This window comes from Bombus bifarius, unplaced genomic scaffold (genome assembly GCF_011952205.1).
Source record: "Bombus bifarius isolate JDL3187 unplaced genomic scaffold, Bbif_JDL3187 scf7180000009111, whole genome shotgun sequence".
Lineage (NCBI taxonomy): Eukaryota > Metazoa > Arthropoda > Insecta > Hymenoptera > Apidae > Bombus > Bombus bifarius.
The window spans coordinates 540,243-565,736 of NW_022884904.1; the positions used below are offsets into that span (position 1 = coordinate 540,243).

Here is a 25,494-nt window from a genome sequence, read left to right on the forward strand (position 1 = left end):
TTTCTCCTTACTCAATTGCCTAATTTTAAACCTATATTTTGAACACTTTAACGACAGCCACACTCGGCAACAACCATGTCTTCGTAGCCGTACTGATAAGTTAAAGTTCCACTGGCATCCAGATAAAGCAGACTGGTAGGCGCTAGTCTCGTCGGTACGCAGCAAGCTCTGCCAACAGGTTTGCTGCCGCCCTCGATAGCCTGGAGAGCACCGTGTACCAACGTCTGCACGATCGCATGCTTCGTGGGGCTAAGATGATCGCCGAACGGGTAAAAGCACTTCCCAGAGCACTGATAGGCTTCGTACCCGGGTGGAGCAACGACCCATTCGTCGTACGCGATCAGTGCAAAGTCTACGTAAAGAGATCGTCGTCTGCAGGAATTCTTACGTCTTCTTCGGGGACCGTCGTCTTCGTCCGTCTCTTCTTCTTGAATGGAACGCCTTAAGCGCCTCTTCCTCACTTTGGCGTAGCTCAATAACAAGATTGGGCCGTCTCCGCAAGGATGATAACCGACTCTACCGTATACTCGGAATCTGACGGCACTACCACTCCTTGCAGCCACTGCAGAAGTAACGTTGAAAGCCCTCCAACTATCGTCCCTCCTCGATTTGCAGCTTCCAAAAGCGTCCGTATGATCTAAACGCACTCTGAGAATGGATCCAACAACGCCGAGCAACTCTGCTACCTCTAGAGCTTCGTCTGGGTCGATCGGAGGTATCGAGAATACCAGAATCCTGGCTCCTTCGTTGGTCGGACCTGACACATGGATCGGTTCTAACGCTCGAACTATGTCCACGTCTGATCTGCGGTGGTACAGCTCTAGCATGTATTTGGATACGACTCCACGATACTTTTTATGACTTTTGCCGATGGTTTTTCTGTTTGTTTTGTTAGAGAATCGACGGAAAACGGATGGAGAAGACGATGGAATGGAGAGGTCGAACTGAATCGACGCTTTCGCGTGTACCGTGGAGGTTCGCCAGGAAAGAGAACTGGTTTTCCACAATCCATAGACACAGAAAGTTCCAACGAAGAGTAAGAAGATATATTGAGAAGGGTTCATGGCGAAGAGCACTGGAGGGTTTGGTGATGGGTTTCAGGGATTTTAAATCGACGCGAAAGAGTGAAAAATTGGATGATTTCGAACCGAAGTCGATCGGATTTGGCATCCAACTGCCAACGAATCCTTGGCCGGTGGGTGAGGTTGAAGGACGGCTTTTAAATAACTGCCAATGGGAAGGAGGGATTCGAAATTGCTGCTGGAATGTCCTTATCATCGACAGACTGCCACTCGACCTCCAGGCTAGTCCGAGAGTTCGATGGTGCGCTATGAATCATAGCGGTGTGCAAGTCGGTCCAAACATCAATTATATGACATGTTCCTTGAGTTAATTTTCACAATGGGATTTTTTGATTAATTAGGAAATTCAAACTAACTATATTTATACTAAGATCATTGTTGTGAGAAACAAGATACCTTATATTCCTCTCTATATTCAACGTTGATTTTGGAAAGATTTCAAAGTATGTATCGATTGAAGCGATAGGCCTCGGAAAGATAGCTTAGGCAATAGATCCACAGCGTGGAAGGATGGCATAATGTTATCATCGTATCGTCGTCATAATAACTGTCTAATTTATAACTGTTAAATTTATTTTTAAAAGCAAACACTTGGAAATCACCAACATCATCTCCAAGAACGTCTGTACGTCCCATCCCGATCTTTTAGGGTGCTCTCGGGCGATCAATAATATTTGAAATAGTACGTTACCTTTGATACACCTTTGATAAAAATTCGATCGATTTTCGATCGTTATATTTAGTCTCTATAAATCGTAATTCAATTCGGTTGGTCGTAAATCAATCTTAGCCGCTGCAGAGCGCCGCAAGCATCAACGAAAGCGACTGGTCGGAAAACGCAGATGCAGGAAGATCAAACCACACTTAACGTCTAACGTTTGATCGATATTGACTCTTCTTAAATCGCTTGCACCGACTGGAACGCTTACATTAATCAGTGGTGGTTGAAAAAGCGGCTGTCGTCGTTCACGGAAGAATCTTTAACGAGCGCTTTCAGCCAGCTCGTTCGACGTTAAAGTCCGATGGGTTGATCGATTTTTTCGCTGGCGATCATCCAACAAGTTCGGTGGCTGTTGAGGACGACGCTCGCTCCACCAGCGGTCCACTATATTTAAATATAGTCGAAGATCGTCGTAGAGAGATGAGCAGCTAGTCTTATGTGCGAGCTACTGATAGCAGCCGCTCCTCTCGGTGGAGCAGCAGCAGCAGTAGCACTTCTGACAAGCAAAGTGATTGAGAGGTGAGCTCCGACATTGAAGAGGTGGTGTCGATCCCGTGGCCTGTACGGGCCCTCGTCTCGTTTCAAGTGACCGTGCGTATCCCGGGCAAGATCTTCAGCTGAAAAGGAGCAGGACGTCGGCCCGTGGCCGCTCGTGCAGCGCGCTTTCTCTGTGCAGCGTTCATCGATCGTCTCGAGATTATGACGTCCAGTTGTTTCTCCCCTCCGCCTCTTCGACCACCGATCGACATCAGCGATCAGTCCGACACAGTCAAGGTGGAGTGTTTTCTTAGTTCTCCGATTCGATCGGTTCCCTGTTCAAACCGTCCCATTAACTTTCGTTCTTCACCATCTTCGGGACCACCTGACGGCATGCTAAGTTAGATCTTAGAAAATCGTGAACAGATAACCGCGATACAAAACCGTTTCTCCTGGTTTATCCCCGCAACAAATGGCCGATACGCATTAGGCCATAGAAGGTTCTGATGAAATCCACGGGCCAGCCTGTCCGATGTCGAAGCACGCGCGTGTGTAGGTGGGCAGACTTGTTGCACAAGCGACTTGGCGACGTCGAATCGTCGCAAAGGCGGTAGAAGAATGGTGGAAGGAAAAGCAGGAGAACGAAGCTCGAGCGACGGTCGCTTTCCATTGTAGGGGTTTCGTGATCTCGAGGGCGGGTCGATACTTGGACGTACCACCCCATTGCGTCTACGTGCCATGCAATATCCCCGTCGCACGACGTATCCGATATTCTTAGATTTGCACTTGGCATTCCGTTATATAACGATGAAAAACATACGTCGGATTTCACGTGCGCAAACGTGTGTGTTTTGCAGGGTACTGACCTGATCAAAGTGTCGAGGTTTTATAAGGACAGCAAGGAGGGAAAGTTCGTGAGCTTCTTGTACGAGGATACAAGGACTCTGTACGATGGTTTCCGCAAAGGCGCCAAGGAGTCCAGTAAGTTTGAACTCATCCCAGCTTGGTTTGCGAATCGTTAACACGCGAATGGTCTTGTTTTCGCGTCTATCCCGTCACACGGGACTACAATTTCGATAGACGCGTGACTTGACAAATTCTCATTTTCGTAAATACGCGCGACCTCTTCCGGACGTACGTGGTTATTATTCGTTAGCTGGTCTTCTTGACACACAGACAACGGACCCTGTCTTGGCTGGCGGGATGGACCAAACAAACCGTACCAGTGGCTACATTACAACGAGACCCTGCTCAGGGCGAAGAATTTCGGTTCTGGCTTAGTGTCTTTGGGGCTGATGCCAGGATCGCACGCACTCGTGGGTCTCTACAGTCAGAACTGTCCGGAATGGATCCTCGCCGAGCAGGCTTGCTACACGTACTCGTTGGTAGTAGTGCCTTTGTACGACACACTGGGCCCTGATGCCTGTGCCTTTATCATTAACCAGGCTGAGATCAATTTAGTCGTCTGCGAGAACGACAGCAAGTGCAATTTGCTGCTCGACAAGGCGCCGAGGTACGTGCCCTTTGTCGGAATTTGTTCGAGAAGCGTAATTTTATCGAACGTAAGCCTCTTGCGTTAAAAGAATCGAAGACGGAACGTTTCAACGTGTTTTCGACCAGACAGTGATACAAGTTACAATTCCGATCACTCGAGAGCGTGATAGTTGGGTTGTTGCAGTGGCAGTATGCCACGAATCGATATAAACGCATTTTTTACAGCATCGACGCGCGACACGATTTACAAATCTCGCGTGGTATCGCAAACAAATTTAAACGTTTCCGTGCAATGTCCTGAGACATCTTGGCACGCTAAACCAACGTGACCTTTTACCGCAATTTCGATTTAACGTAATAAACTAGACTAGATTTTCACGATCGATATAAAGTACATCCAGAAGTTCGTGCAAACAAAGTCGAATCTCGCTTATCCCCTGACTGGACTCGACCGATCGGATAACTGTCTTTCATTTCAGATGTCTAAGGAAAATGGTGGTGATAAAAGAGACGAGACAAGCGACGAACCAGAGGGCGAAGAACCGCGGCGTCGAGTTGTTCAAGTTCGAGGAAGTAGAACGTATCGGTGCCCAAAAAAATCATCCGGAAGTTCCGCCCAAGACGACGGATCTGTGCACCATATGCTATACGTCCGGGACCACGGGCAATCCGAAAGGCGTGATGTTGACGCATCAGAACGTGATGGCGAGTATAAGCGCGGTTTTGATACAATTAGGCGAGCACAGGCCCTCGTACAAGGATACGATGATCAGCTTTTTGCCCCTGGCACACATGTTGGAACGGTGCTGCGAGAACGGCATGTACATGGTGGGCGCGTCCGTGGGTTTCTACAGCGGTGACATCAAAAGGTTGCCCGAGGATATGAAAGCCTTGAGGCCTACCGTGATGCCAGCGGTGCCGAGACTGTTGAATCGAATGTACGACAAGGTGAGCACAACCACTTACGAAATTTACCCATTTCCCAATCACCTCGTACCTGTTCGTTTCCAACTTATTATGCTACCACCTGACGCTGGTAAATATACGCTGAATCCATTGTTTCTAGTTTTGTTCGCGCAATTTGCCACGAAACCAGCACGGTAATTACCGGTGTGGTTGAAATGGAAGTTGATTTTCGAAATAACCAATATTCAGATCGTTAGTGAAAAACGCGCACTTGCGCTTCGCCTTCGTAATTATATTCATAAATCAAACAAGTAAAAACAATTACGCAAATAAAACAGTGATTTAGTAACTTATAACTTAAAATATCCTGAGACAGGTGTAACTGTTCGAAGAAGAGATTAATTTATGTTTATTACTACTTACCACGAAACCTTGTGCCTCCCTTCTGATATTTCTTTTCCAAACGTTCGTAAAACACTTTTCCACGCACTTGGTCGAAAATAGCACTAAACGAAAAGTTCCGCTAGCCGTAAATACAATTATCTAAACAAAATACTTGACGCGGATGTGTTTAGAAAATTTCTATTCCGTGTTTACCATTTGGGTGGTAGTGGCGAGTGTTCAAGTGGTATTCTTGGCGATCAAAGTTACCGGAGAATCGAAAAAGATATTTTAGAGTGTGCTCATCGAGATGCAAGGACGGATAACCCGTAGGGCGTAGGAAATCGCGTCCCACGGAAGTCGTGGAATTCGTGACTCGTTCGTCTCCAACGAGTAGCGATTTACGAGTGAAGTGATATTTTTACCCTTGACGAAGGTGTCGGAGTGCAAGAATACGCGCTAAGTAATTTATTCCCGGACAATTTATCGGCAGACAAGATCGGTCATCTTGTGAAACGCTTAATGAATTTCCCCTTGTACCGGTGGCTAAAAATAGTTTGACGAATATCACGAGTCGCCTCGGCTACATTCGAGTTTGATGGACAGTTGCATTAGCGAAATTATCCAGATGTGTTTGTTTCGCGCGAATGTCTTCTACGTACACGTATCTCTGCTCACGGTCGAAATAATAAACCCTCTTTCCTTGTCTATTTTCAGATCGATGGACGATTAACGTATTCCATGTCGCGAGAAAATGTACTCGTTTTACGAGTGTCTTAAATCTTTGCGAAAAGAAGCTGCGTTTTAGGAAATTTAGAATATACATATATTTGACGACTGGTATCGTAGCTATCCGAGATCATCGATGGTCTAGGAAAAATTTTTTGTTAAAAGATACATCGATTTATATTCCGTTTGCAACTACTTGGACGATTTATGGATATCCCTTCAGCTTCCGATTAATCAAACGGGATTAGCAAGTTTCGCTTTACATATTCTTTGACAGAAAGTGGTCTTTTAGTTGTAAATGTATGGTTCTTGGTCTATCGAGTATAAGTCTACGAGGATCAAGAGACTTATGAGAAACGTATGAATCAGCAGATAATATTTTAAATGATTCTTTCGTTTTAAACGATTCTTATTTAATGGTAAGCTTATTTTTTTAAAGTTTAGCATTCGATGATTTATGGAAACTTAAACATTGTTAGCAAAGATTTATTACCTTCGTTCACTTCCAAACATTACAAATCTTTTTGAAAACAAATTACGCCGGATAGGATCCTATTCGTCTCGTTGCTATTACGAATGAAATTAAAAGAGTTTCGATAACACAAGAATAATCGATTGCAGATTTTAATTCCATATATATTTTTCTAGGAAGATTTTTGCGCTTTAAAGACGAAAATATTTTCGCGATAGTACATCGACACGAAGTGCACACGTAAGAATATAAAGTCGCATTTTATTAAGGTCAATGTTACGTAATACATTTTGAGACAGTACTGGCAGAACCAGATCGAGGATGACAGGGATAGCGCGACGAAACAGGTGGAGAGGCAGTTCCATCTTCTACCGTGACCCTGATATCCCGAATGAATGGAATTCGTGCATTTTATGCTTTCATAATAAATCTACGTATCAAATTCGCGATGTGAATGAATATGTACACATATTTTCTCTCGTTTCACAAATTCGATGAAATCGAAATACAATAATAATAATTGGAGCAAGAATGGATATAAAATTTAGCACAAAATTTCTCGAATATTAGATTCAGCAAAAATCCGCTACCGCTACGATTAATACCAGACTTGACAGTTGACACAGCGATACAGCCTATTAACGAGAATTTATAAAGACATCGCAATTTTCTTATTTATCTTTCAACGAGATAATTTTAATATCTAGTATAAAGATTACTGCTTTCGACACGTTCGTAACACGTAATCCGTGCAAAAACGCATAACTCTATTCTGTTCTTGAATGTGCTACGCACGAATATATTCGCAAAAATAGCCAGATGGCATGATTTTACTTAGAGCCGTAAATTAATGCAACACTTGAAAGTGCACTTTATCGACTAGCATAGGCTCGATGTTTTCCTCTGATTCCAAAGAACGACGATGACAGTTGTATAGAAAATACGTTGATTATTCAATATTATATTAATCAAATTTTATTTATTTATTTATTAGAATATTATTCGAATTACCATATGGAACCATATGGAACGGAAACACAGATGTAAAATCTATATAAAGCTCCTATACTCCATAAATCTCCTATTACACAAAACTGACAAACTACCCAAACGAGCATTCTGAAGGCGTATCATCGCGCGATCACGTAACTCATCGATGCCAGTAAACAGCTTTTCTTCAAGGAAATCGTCCACTCACGCACAGTTAAGATTCAAAAATAAATATTTCGAAAGTAGGTTTGGAATAAACCGTAACAACCGTACAAGCCAGAAATTGAACTCCCTGGTAAACAAGTCTGTCTCATTAGTACAGAGACATCAAAAAGATCGATTCTCCATCTCTAACGTTTCGAGCAAACTCCTCGAATTTCAGAGCTGACAGCTCTAGAAAGACGATTTCTATGCTCGACTGTTCCGACATGGAAAAGCGAGAGATCTCGTTTCACTTTAAGAACGTGTCGATCGAGCATCATCTAAAATTTCTTTTCGGGTATATAAATGGAGCTCTATTGTAACTCGTTCACCCGCCGGTTGCCAGTGTTCTTCGCGAAAACAGTCCACCACCAAGCTGGATCGCTCGATCAACCACGTTAAATATAGCAGGCATAGTCACCAATCGGCATTTTGCAGGTCCAAACTGAACTTCAGAGTTCGTGCTTGAAGAGGCTGGTATTTAGCCTGGGTATGCGGGCGAAGGAGGCAGAGATCAAGAAAGGGATCATCAGGAACAACAGCGTGTGGGACAAGCTGGCCTTCGCGAAGATCAAGGAATCGACAGGAGGCAGGTTGAGGCTGATGGTCGTTGGATCTGCTCCATTAGCGGGCAACGTTCTCACCTTCACCAGATGCGCTCTCGGCTGTATAGTCGTCGAGGGATATGGTCAGACCGAGTGCGGTGCACCGATCACTCTTACCGTCCAGGTTAGAATGGTTCAAGCGCTAATCACTGGGCTGTAAATGTTTATACGTCCTTAAGTGTATCGCACAAATTTCGCTTTACGTTTTCCATATTTTTTTTTTTTTTTTTTACTTGATTAATTCGTGCGTTAAGCGATCGATCATTGATCGGTGTTAATGGTACTAGACACTCGGCGCTTAACACCCGCTAAAGAAACAATTAATTTCTATGTTTCGCTCTAACAAGAGATTAATTAGTTAATTACTTGGGTAGCTCGCGGAACGTGAAATAGAAATTTAGATAAATGTATCATTTGACTCGACGTAAACAAGATAATTCAGACTAACAGTTAACAAGATGTTAATTTTAACGCCAGTAATTTTTTATGGTACCATTATTTGAATCTACGATTCGTCTTATCGTGAAAAGTATTAATTTGTTAAATCGGAAACCTTTTTAAACGATATGTAATTAGTTCTCTTCCTTCCGATTCCACGTGTTGCACATAGCTGAACGTGTCAATCGAAGACACGCAGTTACCTCAAAGTACGTTTGTCGTTTAACCGTTTCTTACTCGAGTAATACTATACGTATACATGTAGTGAATGGAATGCAATGAGGGGAATAAACGGGGTACGTTAACAGACGTTTCAACTCGAAACGGATACATAGCCGTATCTCTACGGCGAAAGAGCCGGTCAATAAATGCTCCGTAAATAAATCGCTCGTGCACTCGCTGACCTTATAAATCGCGGGTTACAGATTTCAGCCAGCTAGAAAAGCAAGCCATTTTGTGTTAAAAAAATAAATTATCCGAAAGTTATCGTCAATTTAAAATACGATGTTTACGCAAAGGATTCGTGCAGCGTTTGATTTGCGAATAATAAATAATAATTTAATTTCGATGGAAAATTCGCTTGTTAAAACTGATTTTTTCTCTTCGTTGGAATTGATAGCCTCTGAGTGGAGACAAGTCGAGGAAACAATGGTGAACACGCGACGAGATCGTTCGATTTCGATCGAGTTCAATCGAACAACGATCAAGTGACACGCGTGGTCACTATTCTTGGCATATTTACAGGTATCGATGTATTATACGTGGCTAGACGAAACCAGCTATTATTTATACGCGGGCATAGGTATATTCTTGTCGGGCAGACCGGCGAGAAAAAAATGTTGCAACCACGCGCCAAAGCACGTGGTAAATCACGTCACTTGGTAAATCATCACGATCGACCGTGTAAATATATATGTATGCATACGCGTCTACAACTACTGTCAAATATTCTATCACTCTGTACAAAGTCATTATGGTCTAAATTACGTTAAAAAGAGAACATTTGTAAAATACTCGGCGTACTACGGTACACGGTGTAATGCCGAGTGATGGCATAGAATAAATAATTGCTCAGCTCGCGATAACAAATAGCCGTTTTGCGTAAAATATGGTTTTACTATGTGTCGTAACTGACATTCCGTTATAACGAACAGTTCGATGTAAATTATATAAGTTAGATAAGATATTCGTAATTTATAATTTCTACTTCAGTGTTTAAACTGATAACTGGTAGACTTATTGTTGCAATCGTACAAAAATACCAAATTTACATATTTCTCGTACGTATGTTGATTTGCAGATTTATTCGATTTACATAGCACGTTACACAGCAGCTTAACAATATTTGCAGCGAATGTTTCAAGTAATTACGAAGCATTCGCCCGAATAAATTATCAGTTTAAAAACGTACAATGTTAAAAATACGATTAAAGAATTAGCTAAAAATGTTTTCGATATCTAATAACGAGAATCTGAATTTATCTACCTTTATGCGTTATTATTATAGGGCGATCATGTACCAGAGCATGTAGGTCCACCAGTCCCTTGTTGCTGCATTAAATTGGTGGACGTTCCGGAAATGGAATACTTTGCGAAGAAGAATCAAGGCGAAGTGTGCGTAAAAGGCACCAACGTTTTCGTAGGGTACTTCAAGGATCCCGAAAGAACCGCTCAAGTTATCGATGAATTCGGCTGGCATCATACCGGTGACGTTGGCATGTGGTTACCTGTAAGAGGAAACGATATAATTAAACATATTTCTTATGATACATCTGGTTCAACGCAAGTCCGAATTAATTTTTTGTTACAAACAGAATATTACTACTATTATACTTTTATTACTATTTCGATATTTTCTGTTTGAATTAATCAAATTAATACGATTCTTTCTTTCTAGAACGGAACACTTAAAATAATCGATCGAAGGAAACACACCTTCAAGCTTTCGCAAGGAGAGTACATAGTTCCAGAGAAAATCGAGAATATTTATTTACGCAGTCAATATGTTCATCAAGTGTTCCTCCACGGGGAATCCCTAAAATCTTGCGTTGTAGGAATAGTAATACCACACGTGGATGTTGTAAAATGTTGGGCGGTGGAGAACGGTATACCAGGTACACTCAGCGTATTATGTGCTAATCCGCAAGTCAAACAGTTGATCATGGACGACATGCTTTCGTGGGGAAAAGAAGCCGGTCTCAAATCTTTCGAACAGGTGGGAAAAATCTGCCAATATTTTTACTTAAAAAATTAATTTGCTTTCATTTGTTTACGCGCATAAAGGAAAACAAAAAAGCAAAGTCTTTTTTATCGACGTAACAATTAAAAATATTTTTCGACTAAAGTATCCAAGACCTTTAAACGCACCGCTCACGTAACGTTTAAAGGATAAAAATTTTACTGTAAAGTGAAATAATTTCGAAGTAACTTCTATCATTGACGCAGTTTGAAAGTTATATACAATACTATCATTTCTGTTTATATCAGGTGAAAGACATTTATTTACATCCGGATCCGTTCTCCGTACAAAATGGCCTTCTTACACCAACATTGAAAATGAAACGACCTCAGTTGAAAGACTACTTCAAACCGCAGATAGAAGATCTCTATCGACATTTGGACTGATTAGACTGAGCATTGTCTTTGATTCTGTTTTCTTTAGCATCGAGAACAGCAACGCGAAAAATCGAGACACGTTTGCGTCGCATTCATAGAGAAATCACTTCCGCCATCGAATATTTGTTACCCCGCGATACTTTATTATATCATTTTCTTCACAATTACATAGAGGCGCAAAAAAAAAAGCAGAAGAAAAGCACCGTTTAGGCTATTTAGATAATCGATAACATTATAATAAAATGTGTTATTATTAGGTGCGTCTCGTTTTCTCTTGACTATAGTCATCCTTTGATATTTGTCGCGTGTATTTACAGATTTCTTCGTCTCCCTATTCCTGTATTTTGATACAAATTATTACCGCCTTTATGACACACTTAACGGTACATTATAGATGTATATTTTTATCGATAACAATAGTCAAATGAATTCTGAATTATGATCTAGTACAAAGTAGGATATTTAAAAACGAATAATCATTTATTACCGTAAAATGCAATCGGGTATATGTGCAATGTGTAAAACGAACTTGAGATTAATGTAATAAATAGATTGCAAAACCGGACAACTTAAAAACGTACTACAAGATGATTCTAAATACATGGGAACATTTTAATAAATTCCGTTTCTGTGAACAATGTTCACATATGGCGCTGGACAGATTAACTTTTTATAATTATTAATAATACATTAGAACTTTTCTCTCACTGTTTGACGTAATTCTGTCATATTTAAGCGTTTCTTCTTGTGTGGTAACATTAAATATATATTGAATCCATACGGAACTGTGATTAACATTAGTGAGCATAGAAGGCTTAAATCATAATGATACTAAATGCTCCAAATGAGTGAAAAGATCAATGAAAGGATGATATATAACATTCCTTCGTGTGTAATTTAATAATCCCCTAACAAACATTGTATTCAATAATCATAATACCTGAAATTGAGTGAATATTAAATATGGCTTCTGAACCAATATCTCCCGACCAAAACGTTCGTTCTACTTTCATCTTTAGCTTTTAGATTTAAAGCTATAGTACATGACAATACAAGCAACAATTATAAGCGTTAATCCCACTACTGCTAAAATAATTCTTTGTTGAAGACTTCTAAACATCATTCCCGAGAGTAAACGTGAACCACGACCTAGCTCTGCATCCGTATCTCGTAACTAGAACAAATAAATTATATTATCGTATTAATAATAACATTGTAACAGTAACAAATTTATATATATGTATGTATATTTATATAATATATACATATAAGATCAAACTAATATCTTACCCTTGCTCTTCCTTTTTGAATCGTCTCTCTTTGCTCGTGCAGTTCCTTCAATACTTGAGAACCAATTTCTTCTGTTTCTAATACCATTCGATATCCATTCTGTAAAGTTCTACCCGTGCGGTCTATTTGTTCCGAGGTATCTAATAATCTTTTTTTCTGGTCCTCTGTAATATTATTCTCCCATGAATCTTCCCTGCTTATTTCAATACTTTCATCCTTTGCCTTTTTGGCTGATTGAAATTCTTGTGTCAATCGTTTTAATTCTGCCCTATGACTCTCTACTCGACCGCGCAAGCGATCACGTGCTGCACCATTCACCCCACGAACCTCCAATTCCATTTGCTCGAGCTACAGGTCAAACATAAGAACAACAGAAACTATCAAAACTTTATATAGTTATTCGGTCTTTGATTAAATACTGTCATTAAAATATATGATCCTTTCATTCTACTTATTTTCATATGCAAAATAAAAATGAAAAATCAATTTCATTCTAACCCTAAAACTGAAAATATAAACTTTCGGCATTTTTTAGCAAATTGAAACTTTGATGTATTAGAATGATTTTAAAATAGAAAACAAAATAAATATTTCATTTTACCAGTTCTTGAGCCTCTTCGATCTGCCTATCCACATCTTGAATGGACAGCCTTTTCTCATCTGTAAATTACGTCACGTGTATCGATTATTGTTGTTTAATAATGCCAGAGGATAGACAGTGTTCGCTTTAAAAACAACGATTTGTGCCCCACAATAAGAGCACCACTATGATTCTGTTTTGATCGTACTTACTGCCGCTTTGTGTTCTTATTCTACCAATTTTTGCAGTAATGTCAGCTGTCAAAACGGCGTATTGTTGCTCATAGTTGTCAATGAGCGACGCCATCTTGAACGTATTTCCATTGGAGACGGATATATGGAAAAGAGGACGTTCACTATTAGAGATTACACATCGAATAACTGGTAACAGCTGCGTTCTGAAATCAGCTGAGAAAATGTATGTATTTGGCTTTGTATTCCCTATCATTCTCTACATGGAAAAAAATAGATATGTACATATTAAAAGTTACATAAATAGCTGATTTTTGTATCATATCGTATCATATATTGTATCGATCTTTTTGCTTAAACAGAAAATAGAAACAATAAAATAATCATATGAAATATTAATATGCTTTAGTTTTTTATATACTTACATATACTCCAATATATTTGAAAGATTTGTAAATTATACGTTTGTGTCTGCATGAACTATTTACATACATATTTGAAACAAGCTTGTTAATATTCGTAGGGATTATATTTTCTCTCTGGTATTGTACATATTGAAGTTTGTAAAATTTAAAGATACGATCGAATACAAGGATAAGCAAATTTTATCAGCGATACATCAGCGATTTCGAAACTTTCGCTTTATCAGCAACAATGATATAACAGTTTTATTTTTACATAATTAAATATGTGCAATAAGAATACTAAAAATATATATGTACTTAACACATTTAGTAAAAAATTCCTCAATGTATATGCTATTTTGTACTGTCTAAAGGATCTATAGTTGAATCATATATCGTCACAGAGTTTTATCAATAATTTTTAAAACTGTTTACTCTGCAAAAGCTGCATTCGTGCAATTCTAGATGAATGACGTTCATTGATAAATTCCTTATTCATTGTTAAATCTACCGGACACTTGATTCATTATAACGCCATGTTTCTCTATGACACGTCCTCAAACAACAGAGAAACATAAGGCTCATGGTAGGAAACTAATAAACTTCTATGTGATCCTTTTACCAAGTCGAATATCATAAGAAAATAAAAAGTTATAATAGCAGTAAAATAATACAACAGTAGTGGAGGGTGAAGTCTTCGAAATATGGCTACAAAATTGACACGTCATTGGTAATACACCAATCAAAAGAAGAATTCATAGAGAGTACTACCAATCGTTTTAACTGGTTGCAGAGTCGACTACGGTCAATCTACTTTCGATTCAACAGTCGAAATGAAGATGGCCGCCGAGGTGAGGTGGCTTTTAATTTTTCATGTATTTTGTGTAATTTATGCGGTTCTCGGTGAGACACCCCATCGAAAATTCGAATATAAATACTCCTTTAAGCCACCGTATCTCGCACAAAAAGATGGGAGCGTGCCTTTTTGGGAATACGGAGGAAGTAAGTAAAGTATCAACCTAACCAATTACGCGTGTTATAAAATACTGCCGTATGTTCTTTTCTTATAGTCGGCTTTTTGATTATTTAAATGGAAAACGCTATTATTTTGTTTAGAAATTCCAATTTTAAGTGAATTTCATGCTCTTGAATGAATTTATGCATTAAAATGATGATATTCACTTGGTAAAATTTGATGAAATTTCAACAATCACAACACATGTACATGTTGTTATTTACACTTGAAATACTAATTTAGTTTATTCTAAACATTTAAACACAGGTAATTGTTCGAAATATGTTTGTATACGTAGGAATTCAATTTTATAATTCAATGTTATGATATATAGAAGTTTATTATCATATCCATGAACTTATGGTACATCATATATTGTTTTATAAGTAATTTTTTGTTGTTCTATCATTTACAACAAATATCATCTTTATTTCAGATGCAATTGCTAGCGCAGAAAACGTTAGAGTTGCTCCATCGTTGAGAAGCCAGAAAGGTATGTGAAAAATTGATTTTATTAACTTCTATTTTTAATTTTCTTAAATCATAATAAAGATTATTTCTTAATGCAAATAAAGATATTTTAAACTGCCACTTGGTAGTTATTATATGACATCCAATATTATTATATCGGGCATATGGTCAATAGAAGTTAACATAATATAATCCTTTTATATTAATAAAAAGTGGTATAATATTTGAATTTAAAATAATATTTAGGTGCGATATGGGTGAAACAGCCTGTTACCTTTAATTGGTGGGAAGTTGAATTAATATTCAGAATAACAGGAAGGGGAAGAATTGGAGCGGATGGTTTAGCCTTTTGGTACACTGCTGAAAAGGGTGCTTATAATGGCACTGTCTTTGGTAGTTCTGATCAATGGAAAGGTCTTGGAATTTTTTTCGACTCCTTTGACAATGACAATAAACACAACAACCCTTACATCATGGCAGTCCTCAATGATGGCACAGAAAGCTTTGATCATACTAAGTGAATTGCATTTCTTATTATATTTTTTAGTGTTAATTAATATTTTCAATGAATGATTCTTTACCTTGATTTTAATATAGCGATGGTACAACACAGCTATCTGCTGGTTGCTTAAGAGATTTTCGTAATAAGCCATTTGCCACAAGAGCAAAAATTGAATATTATGAGAACATTCTAACAGTAAGTGTATTTATAAATTTATATTAGGTTAAGTAAAAAGTTCTGAGCGTTTTTCGCTAGATGTCTTTAGTGAGCCATATCTCACGATGTGCACATCGCATCGAGTCATAGTATACACCGATTTCAAGGTGATATTACGCATCAAAAAGGTTCTTTGTCAGTTTTGTGTTCGGTGAAGCCAGTTGTGTGTTACAGCGTTCGAAAATGGAGATAAAAAAAGAGAAAATTCGATACATTCTTCAGTACCACTACGACCAAGGTGAAAAGGCGGAGCAGGCGGCCAAAAAAATTTGTGCTGTTTATGGACCCAGTACAGTATCGAATGCAACAGCAAAGCGGTGGTTCCAACGATTCCGTTCTGGTAATATGGACGTCGAAGATGAGGCACGCTCTGGTAGGCCAATCGTCGAAAATGTGGATAAAATCATGGAAATCGTCGAGTCGGACCGGCATGTGAGCACTTATTCCATTGCCCAGGAACTGAAGATTAGCCAGAAAACCGTTTGGAACCATTTGCATAAGGCTGGTCTCAAGAAGAAGCTCGACGTATGGGTGCCACATGAATTGACGCAAAAGAACCTTTTGGACCGAATTGATGCCTGCGATTCTTTGTTGAGACGTAACGAAATCGACCCATTTTTGAAGCGGATGGTGACTGGCGATGAAAAATGGGTCACATACGAGAACAACAGCCGAAAAAGATCGTGGTCCAATCGCGGTGGGCCGGCCCAAACGATCGCCAAGCGTGGATTAACGGCCAAGAAGGTTTTATTGTGTGTTTGGTGGGATTGGAAGGGAATCATCCATTATGAGCTGCTCCCATCGGGGCAAACACTTAATTCGGACCTCTATTGTCAACAACTGACCAGACTGAAGCAGGCGATCGACCAGAAGCGGCCAGAATTGGCCAATAGGAAAGGTGTTGTGTTCCATCAAGACAACGCCAGGCCGCACACATCTTTAACGACGCGTCAGAAGCTCCGAGAGCTTGGCTGGGAGGTTCTATCGCATCCGCCGTACAGTCCAGACCTGGCACCAAGCGATTATCACCTTTTTAAGTTTTTGCAAAATTTTCTTGATGGTACAAAACTGGCCTCAAGAGAGGCTTGTGAAAATGAGCTGGTCAAGTTTTTTACCAATAGGGACGAGGACTTCTTCAACCGCGGAATTATGAAATTGCCTTCAAAATGGACAAAAGTAATCGAACAAAACGGCGCATATTTAATCTAAATCGAATAATCTTGACTATGTTAATTTCATCGTCGAAATAAAGCGAAAAAGCGCTCAGAACTTTTTACTTCACCTAATATGTATTCTTATTTGCTATTGTACTTGTCATATAATTTTTAATGCTTAATTAAAGGTGCTATTCCATAATGGTATGACAAACAATGAACAAGATTATGAAATATGTTTCCGAGTTGAAAATGTTGTTCTACCAAAAGGAGGGTACTTTGGTGTCTCTGCTGCTACTGGTACTTATTATAAGAAGAATATCAAGTTAATCTTTATTTCAATATAATTACAATTTTCTATAATGTTTCATTTAAGGTGGTTTGGCCGATGACCATGATGTTTCACATTTCTTAACACATTCTCTATTTCTTACTGGTCAGATGAGGACTGAGGAGCATAAAGTATCTCTTGAGCTTGAACAACAAAAGCTTAGTCAGGAGTATATGGATTACCAGAAAAAATTGGAACAACAGAAAGAAGAGTATAGGAGGTAAAGAACATTACACAAGCATATTTCAAGTATAAGGTGTGTTTTCACAAAATAATTTAATTCGATAGAGATCATCCAAACGAACATCGTGAGAAAGAGGAATTTGTAGAATATTTTGAAACTGATAATCAAAGAGAATTGCGACAAATTTTCTCTGGTCAAAGTCAAATGTTCGATGCGCTGCGCGAACTTAATAGGAAACTCGACGAAATAGTTGGAAGACAAGAGCGATCTTTAAGTTTAATATCCCAACTTCAAGTTGGTGGTAAGGTCTTGTTGAATTATCGATAATTAAACATAAATGTAAATAGGAAATTTAGCAACTATAAAATAAGTAGGTGTGCAAGCGGGAGGCCAACCAGGACAAATACAGCTTATTGATACGATTCGCCGACAAGAAGTCGATACTGTATTAAATAATCAAAAAAATATAATAAGTACAGCAAAACAAATAGAATCCTATATAAATGAGGTGCATTCCAAGACTGATCTTATTCTTAATAATCAGGCTCGAAGTCCTACCGCTCAGGTGTTTATTAACATTTAATTTTGATAGTTTTCCAGTAATATTTTCAACTAAAAATGAATATTATATAGGTGCAGCCGATGGGATACGATTATCATTCACTTATTTCGGAAATGCGAGATGGACTTAATACATTAAAAAGAGATATTACGCAAATAAGCACTAAAGTAAACAATGGTGGAACAGATTGTCCAACAACGAGCTGTTTAACAACAACGATGTTCTTACTTTTTGTGGCAGTTCAGATGATAATTTTACTAGCGTACAGCATGTACCGGTAAATATTTGCTTTATTTTAAATATTTACTTTGTCTTACATAGATGATGTAGCCATATTTATCGAACTTAAATCATCTTTTTGTTTGCAGAGACAACAAAGAAGCACAGGCGAAGAAGTTGTACTAATGCTTGTTTTCAATCCTACAGTACAGAAGTAAGGGTATAAAGATAAATTTCTACCTTTGCGTACTGATTTAATATTTTTATCACTTGTTAATCGTATTCGTAAAACGTGCATTTTTGCTGAACATTTGTACAATAAACACATTCTTCATCCACGATAGACCTAACGTGATATGATAAGGAGCAGTCAATGCTCCTAAAGTATGATAAAAAAGAAATCATTAATTATGCTCAGCTTGGTATAATTCAGTCATTTTGAATATAATTCTCAACGCGTCATATGTTTCTTGTCATTGTAAACCATAGACATAGATATATATAAAGTGGCAGAAAGTAGACGCGAAATTGAGGTAAATAATTTAATATCTCATCGATATTCAGTGATCTTCGAATGTGACAAATTTTGTTGTGTTTAGACGGTTGTGTACGATATATATTCTTTTATCGTCGTTCATTAGAAATACTTTGTGTTATGTGCACATTTTTTTTTAACTAGTTTTCTTTAAAAAATAATTGTTTTTTTACATATTGATTTATCGTAACGTTAAAAAACGTATAAATGTTTATATACAAATTTCGAAAATTGGCATATCGAATAACGGAAGCTGAGACAATTTTTTCCCCAAGAAGTCCAATGATTCTTATTATATTACTTATGATATTTGTCGATCTGGTACTACATTCCCCTAGGCGATCGAGCGTGTAGGTAAGTTTCACGTTTCTAACGTGTCAGATACTTAAAATTAAAAATAAGAAACCCGTAATATGGCTCTATCGAATTCAAAGTAAAAAGGCAGAGTGGGAAAGCGACGTCGAACAATCACTACGCCCCCGAAGCTCTATTATAAGAAAAGTTTTTATTAATCGAATACGTACTTTGTAAGTGTATATGGTGTATCGAGTAGAAGCGTAGAGAAAAACAAACTCGAATTATCCGCAAACTCGGTATTCTTGTCAACCTTATTGCATTTGTAAAAGTTTATCGAAGATTGTAAATGTATAATGAAATATATCTGATAATAAAATTACTAATCGAAAAAATATGATTTGAAGTTTAATGAACGAGTTGAACTTCAAAGAAACTTGCACGAGACTGCGATTATTTGAAAGCTAATTGTAAGTGATATATCGATCAACCATAATCCTCGAAACGATTGAAGCGATCGATCGAAATCTAATGTAACGAGTAATGTAACAAATTGCACAACGGTTTTGCTGAGTCTTTTTATCAATTTTTGAAGAATTGGATATGGGTATGTGATTATTCTGTAAAGTTTTAAAACATACATTATATGTTAAACTTTATCAAATGTCTTTTGTACAAATAATTGCATTTTTATTTCCTTTACAAATAAAATATAATTTTCTCTCGTACTATATAGCTCCCTGATGAAACGGTATAGGAAACCAGATAAAAAGTGAAATATTAAGAGGCGTAAATTAAAGTATCATGGTTATAACCTATAACGTAACAACGAAACAGAAAAACGGTGAGGCTTCATAACTAATTAATAAAGCTTTTAGCAAAATTTAAAAAATTACCTATTAAATAAAACTGTTATTTAAATAGAATTGTCCAGCTCTGTTTATCAGCTTAAAGCTATTTGATTACTAATTTTATTGATTTCGCTAAGGATTATTCCATTTATCAGGCACTTATGCCTAAAGAAATATTTGTTTAACGTTGTATATCACAAAGTAATATTTTTTAAAATTAACATTCTTATGGAACAAGAAATTTATTAATTCGGTATCAAAAATTCGCACATACAACAACATAAGTTTCACGATAGAATACATTCAAATGCATAATATTAATTTTGTAGCTTTTTATATTGAGATAGTTTTCATTAAGTTTCTAATTTAGTTATACATTATTTGATTCAGTGTTTCTTTTCTTATCAGTGGTTCCCAAACTTTCTTTAATCACAGCGTACTTTAGAAAATGTATAAATATTTTGATCCACTTTGTTTATAGATCGTAAAATTTACTCGGAAGAGGTATTTATATGTATCAAGACTGGAGTAAATTAGAGATGTGTAATACAATTAAAAATACTGAAAAATCGTAGATAAGTACTTAGTCTAGCGGCGGCGGCGCACCCTGTGGGAACCACTGTCATAGACAGAGTTCTTCTTCGAATTTGCTTCTTCGAATTTATAACGCAATGACAGAATTTTAAAAGTTTCAGTAGCCAAGTCACATAAATTCTAGATTACGAAACTTGTGATTTATAGGTTCGAATATTCTATCTTTTATTCATTCGCGAACACTCAAACACTTTGTAACAATCAGTGTCAAACGAGGCGAAAGAGAGAAAACGCGTCGTGGTTAAATTTTGCGAATGATTCAATGAAAGTTGAAACGATGCTTTTGGAAAGAGAAACTGACGCTTATTTGCAATGAGATAAGTACGCTGTCTTCGTATGGCTGAAAAAATGATACTATTTTATCTTTTTTATAACGGATATTTCAACTTATATATGCAACGCTGTGCTCGATAAAAATGTTCACGTAAGATACGTGAGATAAGATACAGACGTACGGACGTTGTTTATATTCGTAAATATTGTATGCAAATCTAGAAATTTGACACGTCTTTTAACAGATATAATTGAAATGCAAAGCGAATAAGCAGTACCAGAAGTCGAGGATACAACACGTTAGATCAGAATATACGATATTATATCTCTTTATCATTGCGCAAGCCAGATGTGAAAATGAATAAGCGGTTCTAGAAACTGATAATAGATAATTGTTGTATTTTGTTTAAATTTTCATAGATAAGTTTCATTTTTGACTAACGACAATACCTTGAAATACGAAGAAGTACGTACCAAATTCAGTCACCCAATATTTTGCCACATCTTCCGTATACGAAGAAGAACCAATGACGTATCTTCTTCTACGGACTATTTCGACTATAAAAAAAAAAGGAAAAAAGCAAAAGAAGCTCATCGAGATGTGGAAGTACTCGTAGATGCTGGGCGTTCGAGAAAACGCGGTAAGGGGTGAGGTAAAAATTGGAAATTCGCTGTATTTCACTCGGATCGTCCATTTCTGGGAATGTTTCACCCTGATACGGTGTACCAGCCCCTTTGGTGAAAATGTGACCAATAAGAACGGTTATCTAGTGGCGCAGAATCCGCAGAATTCAACCCTTGTTGCGGCCAACAGTCTCGATTGGTGCGGTACGATCCAATCGCACGCTAGCCGATATTGATCTGCTTGAACGGGGGTTGAATTGTTGAAACTTTTTTATTGGCAAAGTTGTAAAGTGTTTTATGGCTGACGGGGAAACTGGCGGCGGCGGTGTTATGCGATGACCATGAGTTATTAAAATTGTCGAGGACGCTTCGATGCTTTTGCGAATTAATGGAGAGGATTCGCTGAAATGACCAACGGAATGGTTATTATAATTTTCTATTTTGGAGCTTTTGGTAAATTTCTTTCTCCCTATTATGTTATTCGTTGCCAAATTTGCCATTTGATTTAAATTTAAACTCTTCCCTAGGTTATGCAAAATTGAAATATAGTTACAACCACCAAGGTTTCCACAAGCATGTTTCTTAATACAGATATAACTAAATTGGAAAATGTGATTCAGAATTTCAAATGTCCTTTGAAAATATCGTCTCGTCGAATGTCAGATGCAGATTGTTGTCATAACGAAATGGATATTCATTGGGAAGGCGAAAGATGAAAAAACAGCCTCTCTTAAAATAACAGTTTAGAGAAAAATCATCGCCACTTTACTGTGTAAGCAAAAGTTACCCCCGTTGCGATATAATGGCGTGTCGCACTCGATAGTATGACAAACTCTGCAAAAAATGCATAGGGGAGAATGAAAATATGTCAGGCATTTATAAACTTAATCAAATTTATTTTCTATGGAGAAGATACGAATAGATTTGGCTTGATGCGCATGACGATGTTATGTTTTTATTTTCCGAATATCGGTCGAATATCTTAAATCGGATATGAACATTTCACAATGTTATTTAGAAATTGAAATAGAAGGAAAAAGAGTGAAGGGGTAGATGAAGAAAGCGAAACGGTAGAAAAAATAACAAGCTTTTCCTTTAAGAGGAGGATATACAAAGTAAAAAGAGGGGTGGAAATGGAAGGAAAGAAGAGAAAAGAGAAGAAAGAGAAGTAAAATTGCAATCAACATCAATACATGTAACAAAATCAAAAAAAAACGAATGCCACGCCTCTGCTTATCGATATATACGGGAATTTACTAATATTTCAATTCGTTAACAATAATATAATTTGTATTCGTAGAAATCAAATTAATGATTCAATTATAAGTTAGATTTCATTTAAATTTCATTTTTCCCTCGAACAAATGTCTCGTGTGCGCGATTCACCCTAATAAATCAGAAATTCAGTTCTGCGTGTCCAATCATCGATAGTGCGAATCGCAGAGAGAATATCGGTTATAACGAATCGAAATATATTCTGTCACGTGCGTGCATCTGCAAGGGTGGAGACGATTGTCTAATAGATTCGTACAAATAGACATCAATATACTACATATACAAATATACACGGTATTTCAAAAAGAAATGTTTCTAAAGTGACGACCATTTCCTTTAGTATTACCCTGTGCTTGTAGGACATCCTTCACGCAGTAATTAATTTTATAATAATACGAAATCATAATAAATAATTCCCTGCTTCTTCGTTAATATCACGTTATTTGCTCTTTATCTAATTGCGAGGTGTAAACATATTGTAAATAATGTCAATGCAGCGGACAATGGAACTTTACGTCATTTTTCAAGAAAATGGTTGAGTTGCGACCTGTGGTTCCTCCGAAATCTTTTGCTTCTCAACAACCCTGTTTGAAACGAATTCTATACGATGCAATAAAAAATTGATTTTAATATATATTAGATAGCGGCCAGGACGCTTATTTTTTATACATTCAGTACAGTTCATCTTCTCCTTGATACTCGTTAGATCGATACTCTGAATTAACGTTTCCACTGCTCATTTTTTCGACAACTACAAACTTTAGGCCAAGCTTTACGGAACACCCAGTATACACATTATATACGAAAGCGAGGCGTATAGAATGGAGCAATACACGAAATGCGCGATTTATGTAATCGGTCCCGATGCAAGGAGGATGATTTAGGATAGTCGGGGACGTAATTCACCGAACGATTTGGTTGATCGAATTGCCAAAACGCGTCTATCGGTTCGATTGATTAAAAGCTCGGCTGCACTTTTGGGGTGGCTCGATTGAAAGTCATATTCATACGGGAGCGGGGAAGCCTGCGTTTTGTCGAGATCGTGTTATCGTTCCTCCTGCTAGGATCAACCCCTACGACGAACAACCCCTAATTTTATTCATTACGTATCTGTTCAGTTTGGTTAAATGTTGGATTGTGCAGCGACGATTAACGCGCAATTTATTCGATTAACAAATGTGTTGAGTAATACGCGATTGGCGTATACGAACGAATAAATGTTAATTGGCAGATTTGAGTGGGTAATGGAGTTTGTACGATATGTACGAACCTACAATGGGGGATTGACAAAAATTGGATACACTGGGATCATCTTTAGGCGAAGCGAAGGTGTTATACAAAATAACAATACGTACGATACTACGATGTCGATGTATACGATACTATTCGCGATTGTCGACTATATCGCGTATTTTTTCCATTTCTCAGGGAGAAAATTTCTACGATAAAGCATAAAAATTGATCGTCCATGGAATCGCAAGCCCGGGAGTAGACTTTGTTCGTCAAGGTTCGTCGGGCAAGGAACAATAAGAATTTATTGAGCAAGAAAGAACACTAGGGATGATGACATTTATAATCTTTCACGAGAATCATAGATCAACGATGTTTTTGCCCGGTTTACAGGGGTGTCTTTGGACACTGAATTCGATTTTAATTATTATTAATCGTCCTTCGTCACCGGGAGGGGTACTAGACTTTCCTCGCTTTCCCGTATAGCTTTCATGCTAATGTTCATTAGCTTTTAATCTTTCTGACAGCGAATACAAAGTTAGCAAAGAAATTGTTTCGTACGAATTACGCGATTTAAACGATCGATATGGCAACGATAATACGTTGACGTACGCGAAATGAAGATATCTATAGCGGCACATGAGTTAGCGAATATAGCCTGTATACTAATTTATTATTTTAAACAACACCGATCGATCATTCTCCTACACATAAACCTCTATATATTTACTATTTGATGTGCAAAATCTCGGAATATTCATAGCCTAAATTGATTATTATCTTTTTTCTTTCTTCTTTTTCTTTTTTGCAACTCGTTGATACATAATTCATTATGGTGTTACAGAGAACGAACCACCGAACGTGGAAACGTAGGCTTTTATCTCCGTTGCAAAGTGACGACCGAGGAAAACAAAGTAGCGACTACTTAAGAGGAGAGTATCGAACCACTTAAGCAGTAATCTGTCGAGGAGCGTCCTCTTTATTCGGTCCTGTCAGGGGTGGTTTGTGTACACTGGCCAGTGTACGTAGCAACCCCTTGTAGGTGGGGTGTATCCTGCGTAGCTCGCCGCAAGGGTAAGTAACTTTTGTCTCTCGTGGACACGCGATTCTACCGGCGGGGGTCTTTCACGAGAATTTCGACGCACGTAGATGGAAGCTAGCCACTCAGAATGGTCAGTTTATGTGGTTTCTGGATATTTATGGGGTGCAGGAACGATCCGAGGGACCTGATCACCGCTGCCAGCTATATATCCTACAAATTGGACGCGGAAACTCGTGAAAATGCGAGCCAATGGCATGATCGAATTTCCGCCGTTCGCGTGTATTCGCTCTATCGAGCTTTCGAATACTCGTATCCCATTTAATGTTTTCGAAAGGACGGGTGCTTTATCTATAGATACACGATGACTCTCGAAAGTGTTCGAACATTTACCATAGAACATTCTATGCCAAACTTTTTGAAACATCACTGACGCTATAACGAGATGCGATTGTCACAGTTATGTTGGTAAAGTTTGAAATAAAAAGATAGAATGGAAGAACAGAATGAAAAGAATGGGCATGAAAAAGAAAGGTGTTACTTAGGAT

General features: G+C 37.9%; 4 protein-coding genes and 1 long non-coding RNA gene across 6 annotated transcripts; 2 read left to right on the forward strand and 3 right to left on the reverse strand.

The window, feature by feature from the left end:
* Positions 1–34: 34 nt before the first annotated feature.
* Positions 35–1,242, reverse strand: LOC117213518 (growth/differentiation factor 2-like). Its single transcript, XM_033458923.1, has one exon. It carries the CDS (start codon positions 1,062–1,064, stop codon positions 48–50), a length of 1,017 nt encoding a protein of 338 aa, XP_033314814.1. The 5' UTR covers positions 1,065–1,242; the 3' UTR covers positions 35–47.
* A 640-nt stretch (positions 1,243–1,882) lies between these two features.
* LOC117213515 (long-chain-fatty-acid--CoA ligase 1) lies at positions 1,883–11,993 on the forward strand. Its single transcript, XM_033458919.1, has 8 exons — positions 1,883–2,577; positions 3,138–3,261; positions 3,457–3,793; positions 4,254–4,722; positions 7,892–8,182; positions 10,004–10,225; positions 10,394–10,711; positions 10,984–11,993. The coding sequence occupies exons 1-8, from the start codon at positions 2,503–2,505 to the stop codon at positions 11,119–11,121; spliced, it is 1,974 nt and encodes a 657-aa protein (XP_033314810.1). The 5' UTR covers positions 1,883–2,502; the 3' UTR covers positions 11,122–11,993.
* Positions 9,763–10,573, reverse strand: LOC117213519. Its single transcript, XR_004488670.1, has 2 exons — positions 10,432–10,573; positions 9,763–10,223 (listed from the first exon to the last, which is right to left on the reverse strand). It is a non-coding gene; the product is annotated as an uncharacterized LOC117213519 (long non-coding RNA).
* Positions 11,994–12,036: 43 nt separating the features above from the next.
* On the reverse strand, positions 12,037–12,930 carry LOC117213491 (vesicle transport through interaction with t-SNAREs homolog 1A-like). Its single transcript, XM_033458869.1, has 4 exons — positions 12,901–12,930; positions 12,403–12,750; positions 12,156–12,286; positions 12,037–12,052 (listed from the first exon to the last, which is right to left on the reverse strand). The coding sequence occupies exons 1-4, from the start codon at positions 12,928–12,930 to the stop codon at positions 12,037–12,039; spliced, it is 525 nt and encodes a 174-aa protein (XP_033314760.1).
* A 253-nt stretch (positions 12,931–13,183) lies between these two features.
* LOC117213517 (protein ERGIC-53) lies at positions 13,184–19,455 on the forward strand. Of its 2 annotated transcripts, none has more exons than XM_033458921.1 (11): positions 13,184–13,399; positions 14,371–14,579; positions 15,029–15,085; positions 15,310–15,580; positions 15,661–15,760; positions 17,124–17,235; positions 17,312–17,486; positions 17,555–17,751; positions 17,822–18,015; positions 18,084–18,289; positions 18,381–19,455. In XM_033458921.1, exons 1-11 carry the CDS (start codon positions 13,275–13,277, stop codon positions 18,415–18,417), a joined length of 1,683 nt encoding a protein of 560 aa, XP_033314812.1. In that variant the 5' UTR covers positions 13,184–13,274; the 3' UTR covers positions 18,418–19,455. The 2 variants fall into 2 exon arrangements, with proteins under 2 accessions (XP_033314812.1, XP_033314813.1); XM_033458922.1 differs by having other exon boundaries at positions 13,185–13,399; positions 17,825–18,015; positions 18,381–18,615.
* Positions 19,456–25,494: the final 6,039 nt, after the last annotated feature.

Coding starts and splice junctions, on each gene's coding strand:
- LOC117213491 (XM_033458869.1), bottom strand. CDS start 12,930: ATGCCGAAAGTTTATATTTTCAGTTTTAGG. Junction 12,751..12,900: donor TTTATATTTTCAGTTTTAGG/GTTAGAATGAAA, acceptor TTTGACCTGTAG/CTCGAGCAAATGGAATTGGA. Junction 12,287..12,402: donor TTCAAAAAGGAAGAGCAAGG/GTAAGATATTAG, acceptor TATTTGTTCTAG/TTACGAGATACGGATGCAGA.
- LOC117213518 (XM_033458923.1), bottom strand. CDS start 1,064: ATGAACCCTTCTCAATATATCTTCTTACTCTTCGTTGGAACTTTCTGT.
- LOC117213517 (XM_033458921.1), top strand. CDS start 13,275: ATGAGCGACGCCATCTTGAACGTATTTCCATTGGAGACGGATATATGG. Junction 17,752..17,821: donor ATCCCAACTTCAAGTTGGTG/GTAAGGTCTTGT, acceptor CTATAAAATAAG/TAGGTGTGCAAGCGGGAGGC. Junction 18,290..18,380: donor CTAGCGTACAGCATGTACCG/GTAAATATTTGC, acceptor TTTTGTTTGCAG/AGACAACAAAGAAGCACAGG.
- LOC117213515 (XM_033458919.1), top strand. CDS start 2,503: ATGACGTCCAGTTGTTTCTCCCCTCCGCCTCTTCGACCACCGATCGAC. Junction 2,578..3,137: donor ATCAGTCCGACACAGTCAAG/GTGGAGTGTTTT, acceptor TGTGTTTTGCAG/GGTACTGACCTGATCAAAGT. Junction 10,226..10,393: donor ACGTTGGCATGTGGTTACCT/GTAAGAGGAAAC, acceptor CTTTCTTTCTAG/AACGGAACACTTAAAATAAT.